The following is a 21,102-nucleotide window of genomic DNA, read 5'->3' as shown; positions in this document are numbered from 1 at the left end:
TGTGAGCAGTGATGTGGGGCAAAATGACAATGAGGAGCGCCTCCGATACTTTAAGAAGAAAGAGACGCCAACATTACTCGGGGGGGGGGGGGGGCAACATCACTTTTATTTTGAGGACGCCACCCACATTGTAAGGGGCGGCACTGTAACTTTAAGGACCGCCATGGATACTGTTATAACTTAAGAGTTCGTTTATATATCTATGAAAAGGTAAACTGTATTCAATGGCTTCACATTTTTAGCACACACCGCACACCGTGTTGTTCGAACATATCACGTAAATAATTTATCTCGTTCTCAGAACGTCGGGTAAATACACAGGTACCTCCAGTGAGGTCAGTGACCTCGCAGTCTGACATAACACTGTATCAGGGCATAACAACTCACGCCCCCTAAGAATGAAATGACCCCAGCCCAAGGTCAGCAGAGCCCGCCTGGAAGCGTATCGGTTTCCGCACTTCCCGGCCACTCCTAGTGACTATTCGATCTTCTGCAGGTGACGACTGAAGTTCAGGTGTAGAATCTTCCTTGTTATCAGACGACTCATTCCCTGCCGATTCATCGCCACTCTTGTAGCTGCATTCCGGTGCCTTTGGAGGGTGATCTTCTAAGTTTTCCAGATCGATGTCTTGAGTTGTTGGTTGGCGACCTTCCACTGATCCTCTCCTGGACCCGGCAGCTGACGGAACGTTTTGTCTATCGGAACCTCGCCATCCTGGTTCGTCTGCATATGTGCTACTGCACGGTGGGTGCTGATCAGCCCCTCTGCTTTTCTTCTCACCCAGGTCCTTAGGTCGCTCCCCGGACACCGTCCTTGACCCGACGTTTTCTGCTCTTGCAGATGGACTTGAGCGGCTCAGCGGAAGCAGCTGTCCTGCGTGACGCGACCATGTCAGGCCCTCTACCGTCACTTGGTAGGAAAGAGGTCCCGTTCGGCCGGTGACATGACCTTTCTTCCATTTACATCCACCAGCGTAGTTACGCACCAGCACTGGTTCTCCAGCCGTGTATTCCGGAAACCGCTTGCTGGCGTTCTCCATCTGCTTTGCTTGATAATTCATGACCTTTTCAGCTGGTCTCGGTTTGAGCAGGTCCAGTCGGGTTCTCATGACTCTTCCCATCATGGATTCGGCGGGTGCCACACCTGTCATACTGTGAGGTGTGTTCCGATATCCCATCAGGAATGATGATAGCTGTAGCTCAAGCGGACGGCCATCTCCGCTCATGAGACATGCCTTCAGATTTTTCTTGACAGTCTGCACCATCCTCTCGGCTAGCCCGTTGGACTGAGGTCGGTATGGTGCGACTCGTATGTGCTTGATTCCGAGCTTCATCATGAATTCTTCGAATTCTTTTGAGGTCAACTGAGCTCCGTTGTCAGTAACCACCTGTAATGGTATTCCCCATCTTGCGAATATTTTTGACAGTTCGCATATGGTTGCTTCAGCTGTAATGCTTCTCATGGTGACGATTTCCGGCCACTTGGAATGGCTATCGACCACTACCAGGTAGTAATATCCTCTGAAAGGTCCGGCAAAATCCAAGTGTAGACGCTCCCATGGGTTCTTAGTGCGCTCCCAGGGATGTAGAAATACCGCCGGTCTCTCGTTCTGTCCTGCTTGACATCCTGGGCAGCCGCTCACTAGATTTTTTTATGTCATCGTCGATCCCCGGCCACCATACGTAGCTCCGGGCCAACATCTTCATCTTACTGACCCCTGGGTGGCTGTCATGAAGTTCTTTCAGCACTTCTCGCCGGAGGCGTTCGGGGATGACTACCCGGTTTCCCCAGAGCACGCAGCCGTAGCTGAGAGACAACTCGTTCTTCTTGGATTCAAACGGTTGTAGCTCCACTGGTCCTCGTTCCGACCAGCCGCTGTGGATATACTGGGCGACCCTTGAAAGCAGCTTATCCCGGCGTGTCGCTCGCCTGATGTCCTCACAGGTCAGCGGCTCTATCCTGTCCAACTGTTCCAGGAAGCACACGGAAGCGTCATCTTGCACGTTAGTCAGCTCCTCTGGCTCCCCCTGAACGGGAAGGCGTGATAGGAAGTCTGCCATCGGAATCTCCTCCGCCTTTCTATACTCTACATCATACGTGTAAGCTGCCAGAGTCAGCGCCCATCTCTGCATTCGGGCTGCTGCTAGTGCGGGAGACTGTGTCCTCGGTCCCAGCAGAGATGTGAGGGGCTTGTTATCCGTCACCAGTGTGAATTTTCTACCCCAGAGGTACTGTTTGAATCGGGTGACACCAAATATGACAGCCAGTCCCTCCCGTTCAATTTGGGCGTAGTTCTTCTCCGCTTTTGTCAAGCTTCTTGAGGCGAACCTCACCGGTCGCTCGTTCCCATGGTGGTCCACTTGCATGAGAGAAGCCCCTAATCCATGAGGACTGGCATCTGTGATCAATCTCACCGGCCTACTTCCGTCATAATGCGCCAAAACGGGAGCCTGGGCGAGTCTCTGCTTTAGCTCGTTAAAGCTGTCTTCCTCAGCTTCAGTCCATCGCCACTTATGTCCCTTTTGCAGCAACCGGTGTAGCGGGGCGGCCACCTTGGACATGTCAGCCACAAATCGGGCATAGAAAGTGGCCGCTCCCAGGAAGCTTCTCAGTTCGCCGACATTCTGTGGTCTCGGCGCCTGCAGCACTGGGTCCACCTTTTCTTTCACCGTTCGGACGCCACTGCCGCTCAGCTCCACTCCCAGATACTGGAGTGACGTCATCATGAATTCACACTTCTTTCGTTGCAGGACTAGCTTCCATTTCTTCAACCTCTTCAGTGTTTCATCCAACCGCTCCAGAGTTTCATTGTCCGTTGCTCCCGCCACCAAGACATCGTCTAAGAAGCAGGTTACACCCGGAAGACCTTCCAGCACCTTTTCCATCGTGCTCTGGAATATGGCCGGTGATGCTGAGATGCCGTAAGGCAGGCGTTTCATTTTTAGAAGTCCTCTCGGGGTGTTGAGCACGGTCACCTTCTGGCTGTCCTCGTCAAGACGCATCTGTAAATAGGCCGTACTGAGATCCAGTTTGCAAAACTTCTTCATACCGGCCATCCTGGTCAGAATATCTTCTAGGCTTGGCATGGGCGTTTTTGGCACGTCCAGCTGCGGGTTTACTGTGAACTTATAATCCCCGCACAGTCTCACCCCGCCCCCAGGCTTCGGCACCACCACTAGAGGCGTTCCCCAGTCGGAGTACTCGATCCTTTCGGCGATTCCAGAGTCTTCCCACTTCTTGAGCTCCCTGTCAACCTCCTCCTGTAAAGCGTATGGCACCGGCCTCACTCTCTTGAAAACAGGCTCAGCCATTTCTTTCAGCTTCAAATGAGCTTTGATTTCAGCTAACTGTCCCAGCCTTTCCTCGAACATTTCTTTGTGATCGGCTAGAATTTGTTCCAGCGACCGCTTGGCAGGCCCCTTCTCAGACACTTGATTGACTCTCTTTTCCGTGCTGATCAGTCCCAGAAGTTCTGCCGTGATTCCACTGAGAAGCGAGACCTGGCCGTGAGCTGCTATTAGCCAACAACTCTGCACCTCCCGGCCGTTTGCTGTGGTGGTTGCTAGGAATTCGCCGTTCAGTTTCAGTGGAATTTTCGATCCATATGGCAGAAGTCTCCGGCTTGTCTTCGTAGGATGGATACCAACCAGATTTTGGAAATCCTTCCTGGCTATGATGTCCGCCGATGCTCCAGTGTCGATCAATACTTTCACAGTCTGGCCGTTCAACTGCACGTCCGTCAGTTGGCTCTTCTTTCTGTCTTCATTGGACGTAAACGCGAAGTCACCAGGCACGTCTTCACTGGTTGCATGGACTCTTTTGGTGAGGCTTGGTTCGTCCATTTGACGACTTTTGCACATTTTTGCAAAGTGGTTTTTGCCGCCACATTTGTTACAGGTTTTACCCTTAGTCGCCCAGCACTCGTTTGCTTTGTGTGATCTTCTACCGCATCTGTAGCAGGGGCCATGGCTTTGTCTGCTTCTGTCTCCACCGAGGCCGGGCGGCGCCTTCTTCTTTTCGTGAACTCTGTTTGCGAATCCAGTTTCCTTCTGTGGCTCCTGTTCTGGGTTTGGCTCGCTCTCTTTTGTTAAGGTCATTTCTTGCAGTTTTCTGGCCTGAGCTCTGACTTGAATGAACGACTCCCACATCTTTATCGCCTCATCTGCCGTCAAATGTTGTGCCTCTAACATTCTGACTTGCAGCGGTGGGTGTGGGCATCTTGAGATGAGCATATCCCGAATAAGCTCATTTTTCTGTTCACGGGAGAAGTCGCATTTTTCTGCTTGTCTTTTCAGACGTCCGACAAAGTCTCGAATGCCTTCTTCTTTGTCCGTCATTGTCATGTTGTGAAAAATGTTTCTTTCATACAACGTACGAACTTGAGGCTTGAGAATGTGACGCAGTCTCATCTTGGTGTGCTCGTACACATCCGACTGAGTTGGATTAGCTTCAGTCTCCGTTGCGTCCTTCAGTTTCTGTTGGATATCTGTCCCGAGAAGGTGAAGCAGAAGCGCTCGTTTGCGATTCACTTCCTCAATGCCCAAGGCACATAGATAGACTTCGAATCCATCCAGCCATATGTCGAAGTCCTCACCTTCTACGAATTTCTCCGGTGTGCTCAAACTCAACGCCATGATGTGGCCTTCACCGGGTCCACAACTAAGAGATGCGATTACGTTACCTTTATATCAAGTCAAATAACCGTGGCCTGTTCCGGGTCCACAGTCATGCAAAGTGCAATTAGTACGCAATATCGCGATTCCAACGACAAAACTAGCAGATCACTGTGGCCTGTTCCGGGTCCACAGCTCCATAAAATATGAGTGAACTACGTTACTTCACTTTTCTGCCGCTGCGGTTTACATAACATTGCATCTTACGTTACTTTATTTGCAATCATCCTTGTCGCCATTATGTTATAACTTAAGAGTTCGTTTATATATCTATGAAAAGGTAAACTGTATTCAATGGCTTCACATTTTTAGCACACACCGCACACCGTGTTGTTCGAACATATCACGTAAATAATTTATCTCGTTCTCAGAACGTCGGGTAAATACACAGGTACCTCCAGTGAGGTCAGTGACCTCGCAGTCTGACATAACACTGTATCAGGGCATAACAGATACTTTAAGGGGCGGCTCCATCATATGGAGGGGTGCTACAGATCGTTAACCCGCGCCCCACTGGGGGGGGGGCTATTTATAGCCCCCCTCCCGTTTTTCTGCAATAACTTCCAAACCGCTTGACAGATCGACGCCAAACTTTCAGTACCTTCGGCTGCATCAATTTGACACCTTGTGTCAAAATTTGAACTTCGTAGCTACCATAGGTCGGCCGGAAATGACGTCAGAGTGACGTCATGTTCGTCCGATTTCGACGCAAAACATTGAACCACGGCAATCGCTCCCAAGAGCTCAGTTTTTAAGCTAGATCCAATTTTTTTGCATGAAAGGACTCAGGATTGACCGCGCTATCAAACTGCCATCTCGAATTTTCAAAATTTTGAAAATTTCGAAAAGTTTATATAATAATATTCAAAATTTATATTTTTATATTTTTTCAAAAAGTTTTTGACTTTTCGAAAAAAACCGGAAAATATGTGACAGAACGCATGATTATGACTAACTCTAGCAAGTTTTAGCAAAATATCTTCAAAAATGGCCAAGTTATACGCATTATTGCAAAAAATTCACAATTATTAATTTTTTAAATCAATTTTTCAGTACGTATTTGGCATCGTACACCAATATAAATGGCACTATCGTGTTTCTGAGCTCAAACTGCATCCAATAGACACCTTTTTTGTTGAAAAATTTCAACTTCAAAATTTGACCTTTTTTGACCTGAAAGTGACCTGACCTAAGCTAAATTCGACTCAAAATGACCTCGAATGACACAGACGACATCAAATTCGAAATCTATGGCCTAAATGGACCATAAAACATGTGTCACGAGACCGATGCATGATATAATATTTTCGTGACCTGTGATGACCTGACCCTGACCTGAAAATCAAAGTACAAGTTTGGTACCCTCAAGGTATCTAGAGCATCTGTTCACGAGTGTGGAAACCAAAAATGAGCCTGATCTGACTTGTTAGACGGCGGCCAGAGCCCAAAATGTGAACAAGCCAAAGTACTAATAATTTTTACTTTGACCTGACCTGTGACGTCATCGGTGACCTCGAGGTCAATGAAATTAGGTTTTGCTCGACAGTTTTCCGGGGCTATCAGACGCCGTTTGAATTTTGACGATCGGCCCAGTAGTTTCGGAGTTAGGAAGGGGGGGCTATGAATAGCCCCCCCCCCAGTAGGGCGTGTTATACACAGACCCCAGTGGGGCGCGGGTTAATGGGCGGCAATAGGTATGATATTTAGGGACTCCGATACTTCGAAGGGCGCCACCGTTTGTTTGAGGGTGACATCATCACTTTGAGGGCCACCACCGATACTGTTCGGGACGCCACCGACACTATAAGGGGCGCCACCGACACTGCCAGGAGCACTTTGACCGGCGTTTCTATCACATATGGGCGCCGTGAGCACATTGGGGGGCGGCACCATGACGTGGAGGGGCGTTACGGAAGGTTTGAGGGGCGGCAACATGACATTGAGGAGCGCCTCCGACACTTCGAGGGACACCAGCATTTCTTTGAGAGGCGGCACCTTGACTTTTGAGGAGACACCACCGACACTGTAAGGGGCGGCACCATCACTTTGAGGGGCGCCACGGATGGTTTGAGAAGCGGCACCATTATGTATATGGAGGGGCGCTACAGAAAGTTAGAGGGCGGCAACATTGTATTGATGAGTTCCTCCAAAACTTTGAAGGGCGCCACTGACACTGTAAGGGGCGGCACCAGCACTTTTAGGGGCGGCAGCATCATTTTGAGGGGTGCCACCGACTCGTTGACAGGAGACACCATCACATTTAGGGGCGCCACTGGCACTTTGAGGGAGGCACCATCACATTGAGGGGCGCCACCGATACTGAAAGGGGCGGCATCATCTTCTTGAGGGGCGGCATTATCTGCTTGAGGGGCAGCTCCATCACAATGAGGGGCTATGTGGATACCTAGAGGGGCGGCACCATTATATTGGTGGGTTCCTCTGACACTTCGAAGGGCGTCACTGACACTATAAGGGGCGGCACTAACACTTTAAGGGGCGGCAGCATCATTTTGAGGGGCGCCACCAACTCGTTGGCGGGCAGCACCATCACATTCAGGGGCGGCATCATCTGCTTGAGGGGCGGCTCCATCACAATGAGGGGCTATGTGGATATCTAGAGGGGCGGCACCATTATATTGGTGGGTTCCTCCGACACTTCGAAGGGCGTCACTGACACTATAAGGGGCGGCGCCAACACTTTAGGGGGCGGCAGCATCATTTTGAGGGGCGCCATCGACTCGTTGGCGGGCAGCACCATCACATTCAGGGGCGCCACCGGCACTTTGAGGGCGGCACCATCACATTGAGGGGCGCCACCGATACTGAAAGGGGCGGCATCATCTTCTTGAGGGGCGGTATCATCACATTGAGGGGCTCCACAGATGCTTAGAAGGGCGGCACCATTACATTGAGTGGGACTACTAACAGATTTAGGGGCGGCACTGTCACATTGAGTTGTGGGATCATCACTTTCTATAGACGGCTGCTTCACTTTAAGAGGCGGCATTATCATTTCGGAGGGCAGCAGCCTCACTATGAATGACGGCACCTAGCCTGCATGTGCGTGCTGCATCCTAGAGGGGGCGGCAACTGGGTCGGCAAACGGCTGTCACTGGGTCGGCATTCTCCGTGACTGGGTCGGCAATTGCCGAAGGTTTCTGAGTTTGCTGAAGTTTCCTGGCTGCAGTACATTAAGGTCCAAGGTGCTATCGTCAGACACCAGAAGAGAGTGGGCTCCATTTCGCTTTGTTTTCTTGAGCTCTTTGGCGACCTCTTTTTCAACTGACTCATCAGTTGTTCTCTTTTCAGTTTTCGGCCACGTGTCTCGAATCATCCTTCAGCCAGGTTGGTCCCGACCATCACTTGGTCAGGCCCTTCAGATCACTTCCTGAAACACCTCTGGTTGGAATGTCAGCGGGATTCTCCTGGCCAGGGCAGTAACTCCAGCAGGGCGCCGGAGTGAGTCGTCTGATCTCAGACGTTCTGTTTTCCACAAACTGTTGGAATTCCTTCTCCTCTCGGGTGATCCAATGGAACACTACCATTGAGTCGGTCCAACAGAAACAGCTTGCTATCTCGTAAACCGAGCTGAGAGCAAGTTTCACCCTGACCACAAGTCGAGCGGTCAGCAGGGCAGCCATCAGTTCAAGTCGTGGTATAGTTTGAGTCTTGATGGGTGCCACTCGTGTCTTTGAGGCTACTAAGCTCGCTGCCGTATTGGTACCCTCGATTGTAATATATACCGCAGCTGCATAACCCGCCTTGGATGCGTCTCCGAACCCGTGTAATGACACCTTCATACGCTGGGTACCGGCAGTCTGCTCATCAAAATAGCACCTTGGAACCGCAATTGGTACCATCTCGACCGTCAGTTGTCTCAAGGCACTCCACTTCTTCTGCTGATCTGCGGTCAGCTCGTTGTCCCAGTTAAGTCCGCTAGTATGCAGTTCTTTTAGAAAGACCTTGAGGGGCAGAACCACAGGCGACAACAGTCCCATCGGATCGTAAATACCAGCTATGGTTCTGGCTATCTGTCTTTTCGTCAGCCTGACTTCAGACTCTTCTTCAAGTCTGAGTGTAAGCAGCAGTTCATCCTTCACGAGATCCCATCCTACGCCCAAAACCCTTGAATTCTCAGTGTTCTTCGGACCCGTCATCTCCGTCAGCTCAAAGGAGGCATACGTCGTGTCATCTTCTTGTGCCCTCCTCACTGGTTCTGTGCACTTCTCACGTCCGAGCTCGTCGTCTAAGCGCTTGTTTAGTTCCTCTGAATTTGTCTGGAACTTTCTCAAGTTGAAGCTTGCTTCGTACAAGCAGTTCCGGATGCTCAAAAATGTATCAGCCGCCCCCTCCACATCTCCTGCTCCTGGCACCAAATCATCATATGATCGAAATCTAAGCAGCACATCCAAGAGGTCAGCTGTGAGGCTTGGTCCAGCACTGAGTCAGCTGTTCAGGGACGGTCCGTGGCTGCTTACTGAGGCGTCATACACAACCCGAACCTTGGTTGTGGTTTTCTCCCTTTTCACAATCGGATGGTGAGGCAGGTAATGAATGCGATCCATTCCGGCCGTGCCCTCGGCTGTGCCGTCAACTTCTTCAGTGATGCCTGCGTGAATCTGCTCCCTTATGATCCTATCATACTCTTCCGCTGTTTCTGGATCTGACTTCAGCCGATGCAGGAGAGAGCTGAGCCGTTTCTTGGCCAGCTGGAAGTTGTCCGTTAGTGGTTCGTGATAGTCCTTCCACGGGAGTTTTACTTCATAACGGCCGTCCCGGAATCTGGCCGACTCTAGCAGACGATCAGAGCACGTCGACGGAGAGGCAGAGCACGTCGGCCGGTGGATACCGGGATCCCACCGGATGGCGCCTATGACCGGTGCCTGACCTACCCGCCGCGACTCACTGCGGTTCAGACCGAGAGGGCCCTCAGATTCACCATCAGCTCAGGAGGCGACAGCCGAGGGCGCCAGCAGCGCCGAACGACCCGCCCACCGCTGAGGATAGCGCACTTAAATGTTCGGTCACTGATGCCATCTATGGATGAAGTTAACTACGCCCTACAGGGGAAGGCCATTGACATTCTGTGCCTCAGTGAGACATGGCTTACCGATAACATCGACAACAGTTTTCTCATCTTCCCGGGCTACACCGTGCTGAGACGGGATCGGCCTGCGCGACCCGGTCGCCGGAGGGGAGGTGGGGTCTGCATCCTCGTTCGTGCCACGCTGCGCGCGGAGACTCTGACGGTGCCGGCGGGTGACTCCCAGCTGGAATCGCTGTGGATCAGCATCCGCAGCACTACCACGGCTATCGTCGGAGTACTCTACCGCCCTCCGAGCGCTCCGGTGGCGGCCGCTCTCGACGATCTCCAGACTCAGCTGGCGCACGTCATCAGCACCGGGAAGCCGATTTTCGTGCTCGGTGATACGAATTTTGACAGCCTACAGCCCGACAAGCCCGACGTCCGCCGGTATCTGCAGATGCTCAGCGACCTGAACACGAAGCAGCTGGTGACCTGTCAGACTCGACCTGCGTCTGGGACCCTGCTCGATCACGTCCTGGTGCGTGCCTCTGATGACGTCACCACCGCCAGGGTCGAGCCGTGCAGCTGGTCGGACCACGACCTGGTGATCGCCGAGACCACGCTGCAGCGGGAGCGCCGCCGTCCCATCGAGGTCACGATCAGATCGACGCGGGACCTGGTGCCTGACGCTCTCTGCCTGGACCTGTTGGTCTCCGACTGGTCGGCTGTGTACGGATCGGCTGATCCCGCCGATAAATGGAGGGCGTGGCTCGCCGTGTGGTCGCCGGTCATCGACAGGCACATGCCGAAGAAGACTATCAGGCCGAGACATGCACCTGCACCATGGCTCACCGACAGCGACGACCTGCGAGCTCTGATGAGAGAGCGGGACCTGGCGGACGGGGAGAGGCGAGAGCGGCCGGCTGACGAGCTGGCGAGTCAGCGGTACCGGCTCTGCCGCAACCGCGTGAAGAGCGCTCAGCTCCACGCCAAGTCCGCCTTCTTCCTATCGTCTTTCCGTCGGTCTCGGCGCACTACATGGACGGACATCAGACGGTTTCTCATCTCACCTCGGACAGCAACACCATCTACATCATCAGCTCCGAGCGGTACTGACTGGGCGGACAGCCTGAACCGATACTTTGCCGCCGTCGGCCCGCGCGTGGCCGCCGCACTGGAGAAGGCGCAGCGCGTGGTGGCGCCACTGTCGCCCCGGCCGACCCGTGTAGTGAGCGGTGCCTTCCGTGTTCGCCCAGTGACGCTGCCTGAACTGTCGGCTGCCATCCAGCGCATGTCGACATCGAGGGCGAATGGCGATGACGGGGTGACGATCGGCATGCTGCGCATGACATTCCCAGTGATAGGACCGCACCTGCTGAACATTATTAACGCGTCCCTCGTGTCTGGTGAGCTCCCAGCCGAGTGGAAGGTTGCCCGTGTACTGCCGTTGCACAAGTCGGGGCCAGTAGACGACCCGTCTAACTACCGTCCGCTATCGCTGCTGCCGACTGTCGCTAAGGTGGCGGAGAGTGTTGTGTGCGGTCAGCTCATCGCCTACCTGCTTGCGCACGACATTCTGACCGAGACGCAGCACGGGTTCCGGCCTGGCCGATCCACGGAGTCGGCGATGCTGGACACTGCCAGTTTTCTCATGGAAGGCCTGGATGGCGGCCTCATAGGGTGTCTGACGACCGCTGACACCAGTAAGGCTTTTGACAGTGTCCAGCATCCCCGGCTCCTGGAAAAGCTGGGCTGGTATGGAATCGACGCGCACTGGTTCGGTGACTGGTTGTCCGACAGATGTCAGGTGGTTCGGGGTGGTGAGGAAGTGAGAGCGATCACTCACGGCGTGATTCAGGGGTCGCTGCTCGGGCCGATCCTGTTTTTGATTTTCACGAATGATCTAGCATCGTACCTGGACACAAAAACTGTTATGTACGCCGATGACGTTCAGTTTTTGCATAGAGTATCACCAAAGCACATGCCAAAACTCAAATCAGATGTAGAGAGCACTTTAGAGATCGCGAGTCACTGGTTTGTTCAAAACTGTTTGAAAATCAATCCCACCAAAACAGATCTTGTTGTTGTAAAGTCACAAAGGCGCCGACTCGACACAGAATTTGCTGTTAAATTTGGTAGTGCGACGATTCGTCCATCTGTAGCGACCAAGATTCTCGGTGTGGTAGTCGACTCCGGACTGACTTTTGAATCGCATGTGACCGCGGTCATCCGCCGATGCTATGCCACACTAGGGGGACTGTCCAGATCCGCTCGCGGCCTGCCGCGAAACGTGAAGCAGATGATCGTGGAGATGTTAATTTTCCCCCACATCCGATACTGTATGTCTGTGTGGTCGGGATGTGGCGTCGTGCAGCGACACCGTATTCAAAAGGTGATAAACCACTGTGCACAGGTCGTCATGGGGGTCCGACGCTCGGCTCATGTGACGCCTCTGTTGGCAGAGCTATGCTGGCCCCATATAGACAGGCTGGTGGCGGAGAATGACTGCAGTACTGTGCATTACTTGTTGAATAATGTTCATGCACCGAAGTGCCTCTCTGAGCGGTTTGTACAACGCAGCGACGTGTCGAGCAGACAGACTCGAGCCACTGAGAATATGCAGCTCGAACTGCCGAGGGTCCGCACCGAACATGCTCGCAAGTTCTTTTATTACCGCGCCTGTGACGTTTGGAACTCGCTGCCAGCAGACATTCGGTCGTCACGCACGTCGGCCACTTGTCGCAGGCGTTGTCGACTATTACTCAATGGTGACTAGTCACTGTGCGCGTAGCTTTCGGTCATTTGTACCGATATGCATTTTACTTTTTAAGTCCCATGCTTTTCATGGTTTTTACTTTTAGCTTAAGTGTTTATTTTAGCTTTATATATGTGCCTACCTATTTACTGTATGACACTTGGACTGAAAAGCCGTGAGTGCATGGAGCTTCCAAACGAAATAAATGATGATGATGATGATGATCATGCACCGATTCATCTTCTTCGCAAATCTCCAATGACTAAGTTCCAGAACTTGTTGAGGGCATCCTGTCTGTCTTCCTGTACCGTTTTCGTTTCCACTCTGAGCGTGTGAGAAGTGGCCAGGTTCATCTGAGCTTCTAGAAATCCACAATCCGTGCTACCAGAGAGAACCCAGCCAACACGCGTGTTGCACGCCACCGGTCCTTGTCCGTCTTTTCCTCGTCGAACTTTGCCCGTCATCAAGAGTCACATTTGATCTGACCCGACCAATACGAGGGGCGTTCAAAAAGTTCTCGGCCCGACCATGAAGGAGTAGAGATACGACGTCGACTTATTAGACCAAAAATGCTCATTTAGTCAAATAACCAGCGTTAAGACAAAAACATTTCGCGCAGCGCTTAGCGAGAGGCCCCTGGGTCTCCACAGCCAAGTGAGTTTTGAACGCATCTGGCACGTCCAAGACGGCTGCTTTTGTCTCCTTGCTGTCAGCGAAGTTGCCACTGCTAAGCAATTTCCTTGTGTCGGGGAAGAGGTGACAACCTGAGGGTGCAAGGTACGGATAAAAAAGTGGCTGTGACAACAACTCGAGGCCACAGCTCACTGCTTCGCTGATCGTCACCCTGCTCATGTGTGCTGGTGCGTGGTCCTGGATCAGGCGCACACTTTTAGTCAGCTTCCCTAGTCTCTCCTTGATATATGCTGCTCGCTACTATTATCGAAGGGAGGTGTAGTATTCATCATTAATTGTGCGCCCCTGTTTTGGAAAGTTGACGAGCAGAGCCCCGCCAGCATCCCAAAATGCAACCACTGTCACCTTGCCGTCTGACTTAGACACGTCGCACACATTTGGTGGCCTTTACTCAGTGTGCTTCCACTTGTGCAACTCGGTCACGCCCTTAGGGTCAACGTGTGACACCCACAATCCCTCCACGGTAACAAGTAGTTCAATGAACTCTTTTGGATCTTCGATATAGGGGCCAAAATTTTCGCGTTACGCCTCCTTTCGAGTTTGCCTTTCCTCTGGAGTCAGCAAACGGGGGATGCATCTTGCAGAGATCTAAAACATATTAATACGCTATCGAAGAATGGCTTTGAGGAACCTGATAGACACCTCCGCTTCTGCTGCGTTGTTCCAGACCAGAACACATGTCATTTTTCACAAAGAAGTGCTTATTTTTCATATTTTCTTGAGTCAATGCTGTTGATGGCTGCCCAGTGTGGGGGTGACCATTAATGATCTGTTGACCAAAATTGAACAGAGATAACCACTTTTTGACGCTACTGTAAGAAAGACAAACCTCAACATGTGTTGGCACTAGCTTTACGTGAATAACGTTTGGTGCATTTTTCTGCAACACATGAACCAAATCACTGTTCTCTTCTGGGCGTCGCCCATTCTGACCGGGAATGGCAAACTATGTTACGATTAATTAGCAGCCTGAACCAATCACAGGGCAGATTGGTTAATGGCTACGTAAGTGGACATCTCAATAACACATCATTGAACACACCGCGTTGCAGGCCGAAATTCCAACTCCTTCATGGTTGGGCCGGGAACTTTTTGAACGCCCCTCGTATATCCACGCTCAACTCTCAACTCTGTGCTGCCGTCGGACGACTCAGCCAAAAACAGGCCGCAAAGATGCTCGTTCTGCTCCTTCAATCCCATGACTGGTTGGCTTTGCAGGGGCCTGCATATGATTGGAATCTGGTAAGCGGTGAGGTAGATGGTGCTGCCGTCCAGGGCCAATATCGGAACTTGTACTACGCCAGCGTCTTGAACCATTTCTTCGTCTGAGCCAAATGTCCTCACCAATAGTCGCTCTTGACGTATCGGCCGCAATCCGAGCCGTTCGCTGAGTTCCGTGCTTATATACGAGCGTTGTGAGCCACTATCTAGAATGAGTCTGGCCTTTTCCATGTGGCTTTGGCTAGCGACAGTCACTTCGGCTGTTTGTAACAAAATGATCTGTGAACTGTCGCTGGATTCGGGGCTGTTGCTGACTTGCAGAGCCGGTGTCGGTGCAGTGTCTACTTCGCCACCCGTAGTGGCCTGCTGTCCAGCGGATCTGTTGCACAAACAGACGCCTTCAACAGCCTTCCAACAAACAAAACAAAACAAAACAAAACAAAACAAAACAAAACAAACAGCCTTCCGCCACAGCTCGGACATGGCCTGCCTGTGCATTTTCTGGCCACGTGCCCTCTTTTCAGGCAGACGAAACACCGACCGAATCGTCTCAAGAGGTCTTTTCTTCTCTCGAGTAATCACACTGCACCAAGCTGACTCGTGGCCGGTCCGATTGCAGAAGCAGCACTGGCTGTCCCGTCCCGCCGAAGAAGTCAGCGTGGCTGCCGTTCTAGCTGGTGCTCTGTTGTTTGTCCTACTCGCACGACCGGTTTTCATCACTCGCGACTCTGTGCGCTCCCTCAGTGCGACTTCCTTCCTGAGTTCCCGAACAATACTCTTCAACTCCCATCCGTCTCCAACATTCCGACTTATCAATAAACTCCACGACTGTGGTAGCTTTCCCATGACAACTAGCGCCAGCATAGTGCCATATGTATCCGGTTCCACTCCTAAGCACCCAAGACTCCGACTGTGAGACTCGAGCTCATCACAGAAACGACGCATAGCGACTATGTTGTCTTCTTTTTCAGACACATCCGGTAGTTTCATCAAGTCTTCTAGATGTGCGGATATTATCCTGTTTTTGTCTCCGAACCGTTCCTTCAGTATGCTGACGGCTTCTGCATAATTGTCATTTGTCACACGCAGTCCGCGAATAGCGGCTGCCGGTGAGCCGGAGAGAGAAGCTGTAAGGTAGTGGAAGCGCTCCACGTCAGAAAGCGTTGAGTTTTGATGCACAGTAGAGTCAAATGTGTCCCAGAACGTACACCAATCCGCATACTTCCCCGGGTATGTTGGCAGATCAATTTTGGGAAGCTTCACTCTGTTCTTATGAGCCGAGTCTGGATCCTGAGAATGCTCAGTCGCTGATCTGCTGGCGTAAAGTCTCTTAGCCAGGCTGACTGCGGATATTTTCGCGACTTAAGCTCGTCCCACATATCCAATTCTTGTTCCAGGTCATCTTCGCTGTCCATACCAGCCTGCAGCTGTCTCTGGGCTTCTTGAGTTTCTTTATACAGGCATTCAACATCTTCTGGCCTTTCCTGAATCAATTCTGGCATGCCATTTTCTTGCACTAACAACTCCAGTTGTGTTAGTGATCTTGTCAGAGATCCCCGTCTATCATTTCTCTGTCTGATCAGCTGCGGTAACGATCTTGCAGGCATGTTGCTGCTATCAATGAGAGTTCCTATAACTAATCAAAGCTTTTGTGTTCCCAATCAAAACTAAATGCAGCTTGATGAAATTTTACGTTAAAAGCAAGAGCAGCCTTAGATCTACATTGTTTGTGACACGCTGCGATATGGCAAGCTTAACATTCCAAAATCCAGTCAGATCCATTGACAGTTGCAATAGGTACTATCCGAGTTCTGTCCTGTCTTTCTATCCAAATTCTATCATCCATCTGTCCGGTGATACTATTCAAATTCTATCCGTAATCTATTCAAACATATTTAAAGCATTTTCAAACACTATTCGGCCCGGAGGACCATATAAAATAATTAATAATAAACGCACTATAAGTGAGTTTTCCTGTCGAATCGAATCACTCTCTCCGATTCCTTTATTTCAAAAACACTCGTGCATTGTTGGTACAGTCTGTCTTAAAAGTACCGCGCAAAGTGGCGGTGGATCCATCAAGCCTGACCGAGAAAGGGCCTGTTTTAATTTAAAAGTCACCGACCAATTGACCTAAGGATGTCAGTTGCTTTAGTGACCCAAATTTAGCAGGCCCTTGCTCAGTCAGGCTCGATGGATCCACCGTCACTTTGCGCGGTACTTTTAAGACAGACTGTACATCAAGTGGGCGACTGAATATGTCACCGCCAAATTGACAGCACTAAATATCATACATGTGATGTGAAACGATAAGAGGCAGGCTGCTTACGGCTGAAGAAAAGTGATTTTATTGAGATATCTGAAGCAGGTGGTGTCAGTGAGCATATCTATTTGATTGGAAATGGAGGCGTTATTCGATTGCATTGACCAATTTGGCTGTAAAATTTGCGAAAATACTTAAAAATGGGTCTTAAACCGCAATGTCGACCGTGCTTCAGCCTGGTTCAGCTCAAGTTTAGGCCTTGCCTCAAGTGCATAAAGCTATTTATAGTTATTTATATCACCGTGCATAAAGCTTTCTTGCGGGGTATCAGCAATCAGTGTAATTCTATGGAAGGAAAGACTTAGAGTGAAATTGGAATGGATGGTCAAGCACACTGGCGGATCCAGGGGGGGGGGGGCATTAGGGGCATATGCCCCTCCCCCAGACAGGAGCCTGGGGAGGGCATTCAGTACAAGTATGCCCTTCTTACGCCTTCTTACGTTACGTACACTTCTTACGCCTATAACAAGGAACTAAATAAAAATGGTTTAGAAAACCTTCCTAGTAACTACTTTTGTGATCAGAGTCGTTTTAGTCAGCGGCGCGAGAACTTCTTCCAGACTGGGGGGGGGGGGGGCTGAACCATAATAGAGATCAACCTAGGGTACCCCCAAATCTAGTTTTCTCACCGGTTTTAGGCCACTTATTTTTCAGACTTTGGTCTTTTCAACAACAACAAAAAAACGAAAAAATGCAAAAAGTGAGGCATTCCGTCTCAGCTGAGTGAAAAAACTACCGTTTTGGCAACCTGGAGTAAAGGTTTTAATCTGTCAACTGAGTTGCCGAGCCAGTGAAAGAGGTGGATTTTTCACTTACATGCTTTCTTCCTATGTGACCCACAACCCCTAATTTGGGAAGGACAAGCTGCCCAACGGTTCCTGGCCTCATGAAAAGTTGTGTGGACCGCCCCCACGTCCGCAGAATTGTGAGGGCAAGCTTCCCCCACTGCCCCCTCCCCGGTTCCCGCGCCTATGTATGAATCTATGAAATTATGTTGGTAGATTTCCGATTTCGATTCCTCCAGCTGGGGGGGGGGGGGGGGCTCAAATACATTACGAGCCCCCCCCCAGCTTTTCGGCTGGGGGGCTCAGCCCCCTCTAGACCCCCTCCCGGTTCCCGCGCCACTGGTTTTAATAACCTCAATTTAGTTGTCATTGCTTTATTTTGTCTAAAAATATGCTGCTTCTTAGTTCTAACCACAGGGGAGTCATGCCGCTTCAACCCTTTTGACCGTATTGTCTAACGATGGCACTCATATTGCGCAAATCATGCAGGAATCGGCCGCCGCCTATGCTTGGGAATAGGGATGGTTAGAATATGATTTACCTGTATGGCCGCAGCCAGTGCAGCGTAACCGGGGAGGGGGGGGGGGGGGCACAAGGGGCGCGTGCCGCCTCACTAGATGCATGGTGCCCTATGGGCCCGAGAGGCCCTGCAGTGCCAATTGGCCGCTCAGGGTCTAAGCGTGCCTTATTTCGACTGAGATAAGACCCGCAGGCCTCGTGAGGGCACCTCACAGAGTCACGGGCTCCTGAGTCACATCACACATCACATCATACATCACACATCTCCATAAGGGCCCCACTCCGGCTTCTGAGGGCCCTGTGCTGGCCTCTGAGTGACATTGCTGACCTATTAAGCGTCAGCTCTAATTAGGGTCCTGGCCCACCCGCATGGAACGGCTCCACAGTTCCACACCAGTGTCTCTAAGGGCCCATAACGGCGCCTGTGAGGGTCTCACACCGGCGCCTTTGAGGGCCCAACACCGCCAATCTGAGGGACTAACACCAATATTTCTTAAGGCCCTACATATGCGGCGGCTCTGAGGGCCCCACACTGGCGCCTCTGAAGGTCTTTCACAGGCGCATCTGACGGCTACCTACCTGCACTATGTGGGCCCCACACTGGTGAGTCTGAGGGATCCCAGTGACGCCTGAGAGTGCCACGCCGGTCTCCAGAATCCCGCAAGGCAACTGAAACCCTCTGCTGGCCCTTGCTGGTCTCTTGAAGACCCCTTGCCCAGATGCATGTGTCTCTGGGGACTGAGGAGTGAGGACTCCAACAACGATGCCTTTGAAAGTCTTCACCGGCGACTGTGAGGGCACCACACAGACGCGTCTGAGGGCCCTACACCGCCACCTCTGAGAAACCAGTGTCTCCTGAGGCCCACATCATCGGCGACTCAGGGTCCCACACCGGCGCCTCTGGGGCCCCACACCAGTGCCTCTGGCAGCCAGCCACTGGAAACTCTGTAGGTCCTACACCGGTGACTCTGAGGGCCCCACCGGCGTCTGAGAGGACCATGCCGATCTCTAAGGATCCCACAGGGCTCCTGAAGATACTGCCGGCCCTCAATTGCCGGCCTGTGAAGGCCCATTGTTGGCATCATACGGCCTGTTACCGGCCTCTGAGGGCCCTTTGTCGGTCTCTGAGAGGTCCTACTGGATTATTAAGCATTCGCATTTCGCACAAACAACTCCAATGGCCCCTCACACAGCCATCTGTGAATGGTGTGGGCTTAGCGCCACACCAGTGTCTGAGGCACCACAACGACGTCCATGTGAGGGCCTCACACCAGCACCTTAGAGGGCCCACACCGGCTCCTTTGTGGTTCCTGCACCAGTGCCTTTGAGCGCCCCACACCACTGCCTCTGGGGAACCCACACCGATACCTTTGATGGTCCCACGCCAGTACCTCTTAAGGTTCCACACCGGCGGCCCCGGGTCGGCTCTATACACCCGTCATTCTGAGGGGCTGAGGGCCCCAACGTCCCCACCAATTTTCGTCGATTTCTGGCGCTGCCCGGGTATTTGTCCCAAAAGCCTCCTCCTCCTGGATCTGCCAATGGGGGTCAGGTGTCGAACCATTTTTGTTTTTTGTTTTTTAGAAAAAAACACGTGTCAGGGCTATGACGAAAATAAAGTGGCCTAAGTCCGATGAGAAAATGGGATTTGGGGGTACCCTAGGTCTGGCTCCGTGACTTGATATGCCCCCCCCGTGCTAAATCCCTGGATCCGCCAGTGGTCAAGCATTGTTATTGAGTGTGGGGAATTCCTGCTGAATCCATAGACATTCAGTTGTGAAGACCTGGTCCTATCATCCTAGTCCAGGTTCGTAGGGGCTTCTTGGCCAGACTGGAAAACATTCATACACTACGCCGGACGCCCGTGAGACCCTCTTGCGCCGAAATTTGGCGCAACCGATCTTGCGCTGAAATTTTTGTGTGATTTGAGCCAAAAATTAGGTGCCTATTTGTGCGAAAATTAAGGCCTTTTTATATAAAGCACATGTGCAGTGTGCACATCTACCGATCAAGGCTATATGAACCAGACAGAGTGTTCCGGGGGCGGGGCCTTATATGTTCTCCCATGTTTGAGCGTCCGAATGAGTTTTTCATTTCCACAGAAACCCAATGCCTGAATAGTGTTAGCACACTCTTGCTTCATGCCGTGAAACAAAGCTGGAGCCGTGAGCTCCGGGGCCACAAATTTGTGCCGATGTTAATAACGGCGGAGCAGCATGTGCTCCGGCACATCACCCTCTTCTCGGCACACTCTGCGCCGCGGGGCACCGCTTGTCTAGGCACTGCTGGCACGCCGCGGAGTTGAGACAGCCGATTCGGTGCCTTATTGGAGCGAGCGGCTCCAGTGGCCCGCCCTTATCTGGTGCACCGAAACGGCATCCTCTTGGTCCGCTCCGGGGATAGGGAGCGGCGACGTGCTCCCGAGGAGTGGCTTGAATAGTGATTCTGAGCAGTTGTCGCGCCATTCCTGCGTGGCCGCACAGTGAACCGCCCTGGTCAGTGAGTGGGCGTTTAAGGACAAGGCGGCCGCTTGTTTTGTCAGGTCGTCCGCGCTCTCAATCCCCTCGATAGCAGTATTGCTTAGGGTGACCATCCCACCTTAACCCTTGCCCGCACATGGTGGTTGCCACTCCCTTCCCCCCAGCTAGTCTTTCTGCTCTGAACTCAACATTTTTTAAGCTAGAAGGCTGATTTTTCGTATAGCTGCTGCTCTATCCTTTCTTAATATCTACCGAAAATTTCAAGCTTCTGTGATTTTTGGTTTCGGAGACATGACCTTGTTTTTCAGATCGTCATGACCCAAATGGCCAATTCTCAACATCTTGCGTTTGCCATGGGCCTTGTGAGCTTTTGACACCTTGATTTCGGCCTTTTTTGCCAGTCTTACCTCCCACCTATCATCGAACATGTTGTTCGACGATGTACAGGTGTCAAGGTCAGGGTCAAGGTCAACCTAGGTCATCTAAGATAATTGCGTTTTAGGCAAGCTGAATTTACTTTTCGTGGAGTTTTATGACTGCATTTTTGGTAAAAACTTCTCAGATCATGATTTTATGTAATATGGACACACAAAAAATCGGTGCACACATCAGTATACACACAGACA

General features: G+C 51.6%; 2 protein-coding genes across 2 annotated transcripts; one reads left to right on the top strand and one right to left on the bottom strand.

Moving 5' to 3' along the window:
* Positions 1-1,566: 1,566 nt before the first annotated feature.
* Positions 1,567-3,312, bottom strand: LOC122374781 (uncharacterized protein K02A2.6-like). The gene has a single exon (XM_043353759.1). The coding sequence runs from the start codon at positions 3,310-3,312 to the stop codon at positions 1,567-1,569; it is 1,746 nt and encodes a 581-aa protein (XP_043209694.1).
* A 6,401-nt stretch (positions 3,313-9,713) lies between these two features.
* LOC122374782 lies at positions 9,714-11,403 on the top strand (the record flags this gene model as incomplete). The annotated part of the gene is made up of 1 exon (XM_043353760.1): positions 9,714-11,403. A coding segment is annotated over exon 1 (1,690 nt), but the record flags the coding sequence as incomplete, so codon positions are not given.
* Between the last annotated feature and the right edge of the window lie 9,699 nt (positions 11,404-21,102).

The sequence above is a fragment of the Amphibalanus amphitrite genome, unplaced genomic scaffold, assembly GCF_019059575.1.
Source record: "Amphibalanus amphitrite isolate SeventyFive unplaced genomic scaffold, NRLGWU_Aamphi_draft 001712F_arrow, whole genome shotgun sequence".
NCBI classification, from domain to species: domain Eukaryota; kingdom Metazoa; phylum Arthropoda; class Thecostraca; order Balanomorpha; family Balanidae; genus Amphibalanus; species Amphibalanus amphitrite.
This window is presented reverse-complemented; position numbering and strand designations above follow the sequence as displayed.

Excerpts from the sequence above, each read along its gene's own strand:
- LOC122374781 (XM_043353759.1), bottom strand. The coding sequence starts at position 3,312 with ATGGCTGAGCCTGTTTTCAAGAGAGTGAGGCCGGTGCCATACGCTTTA.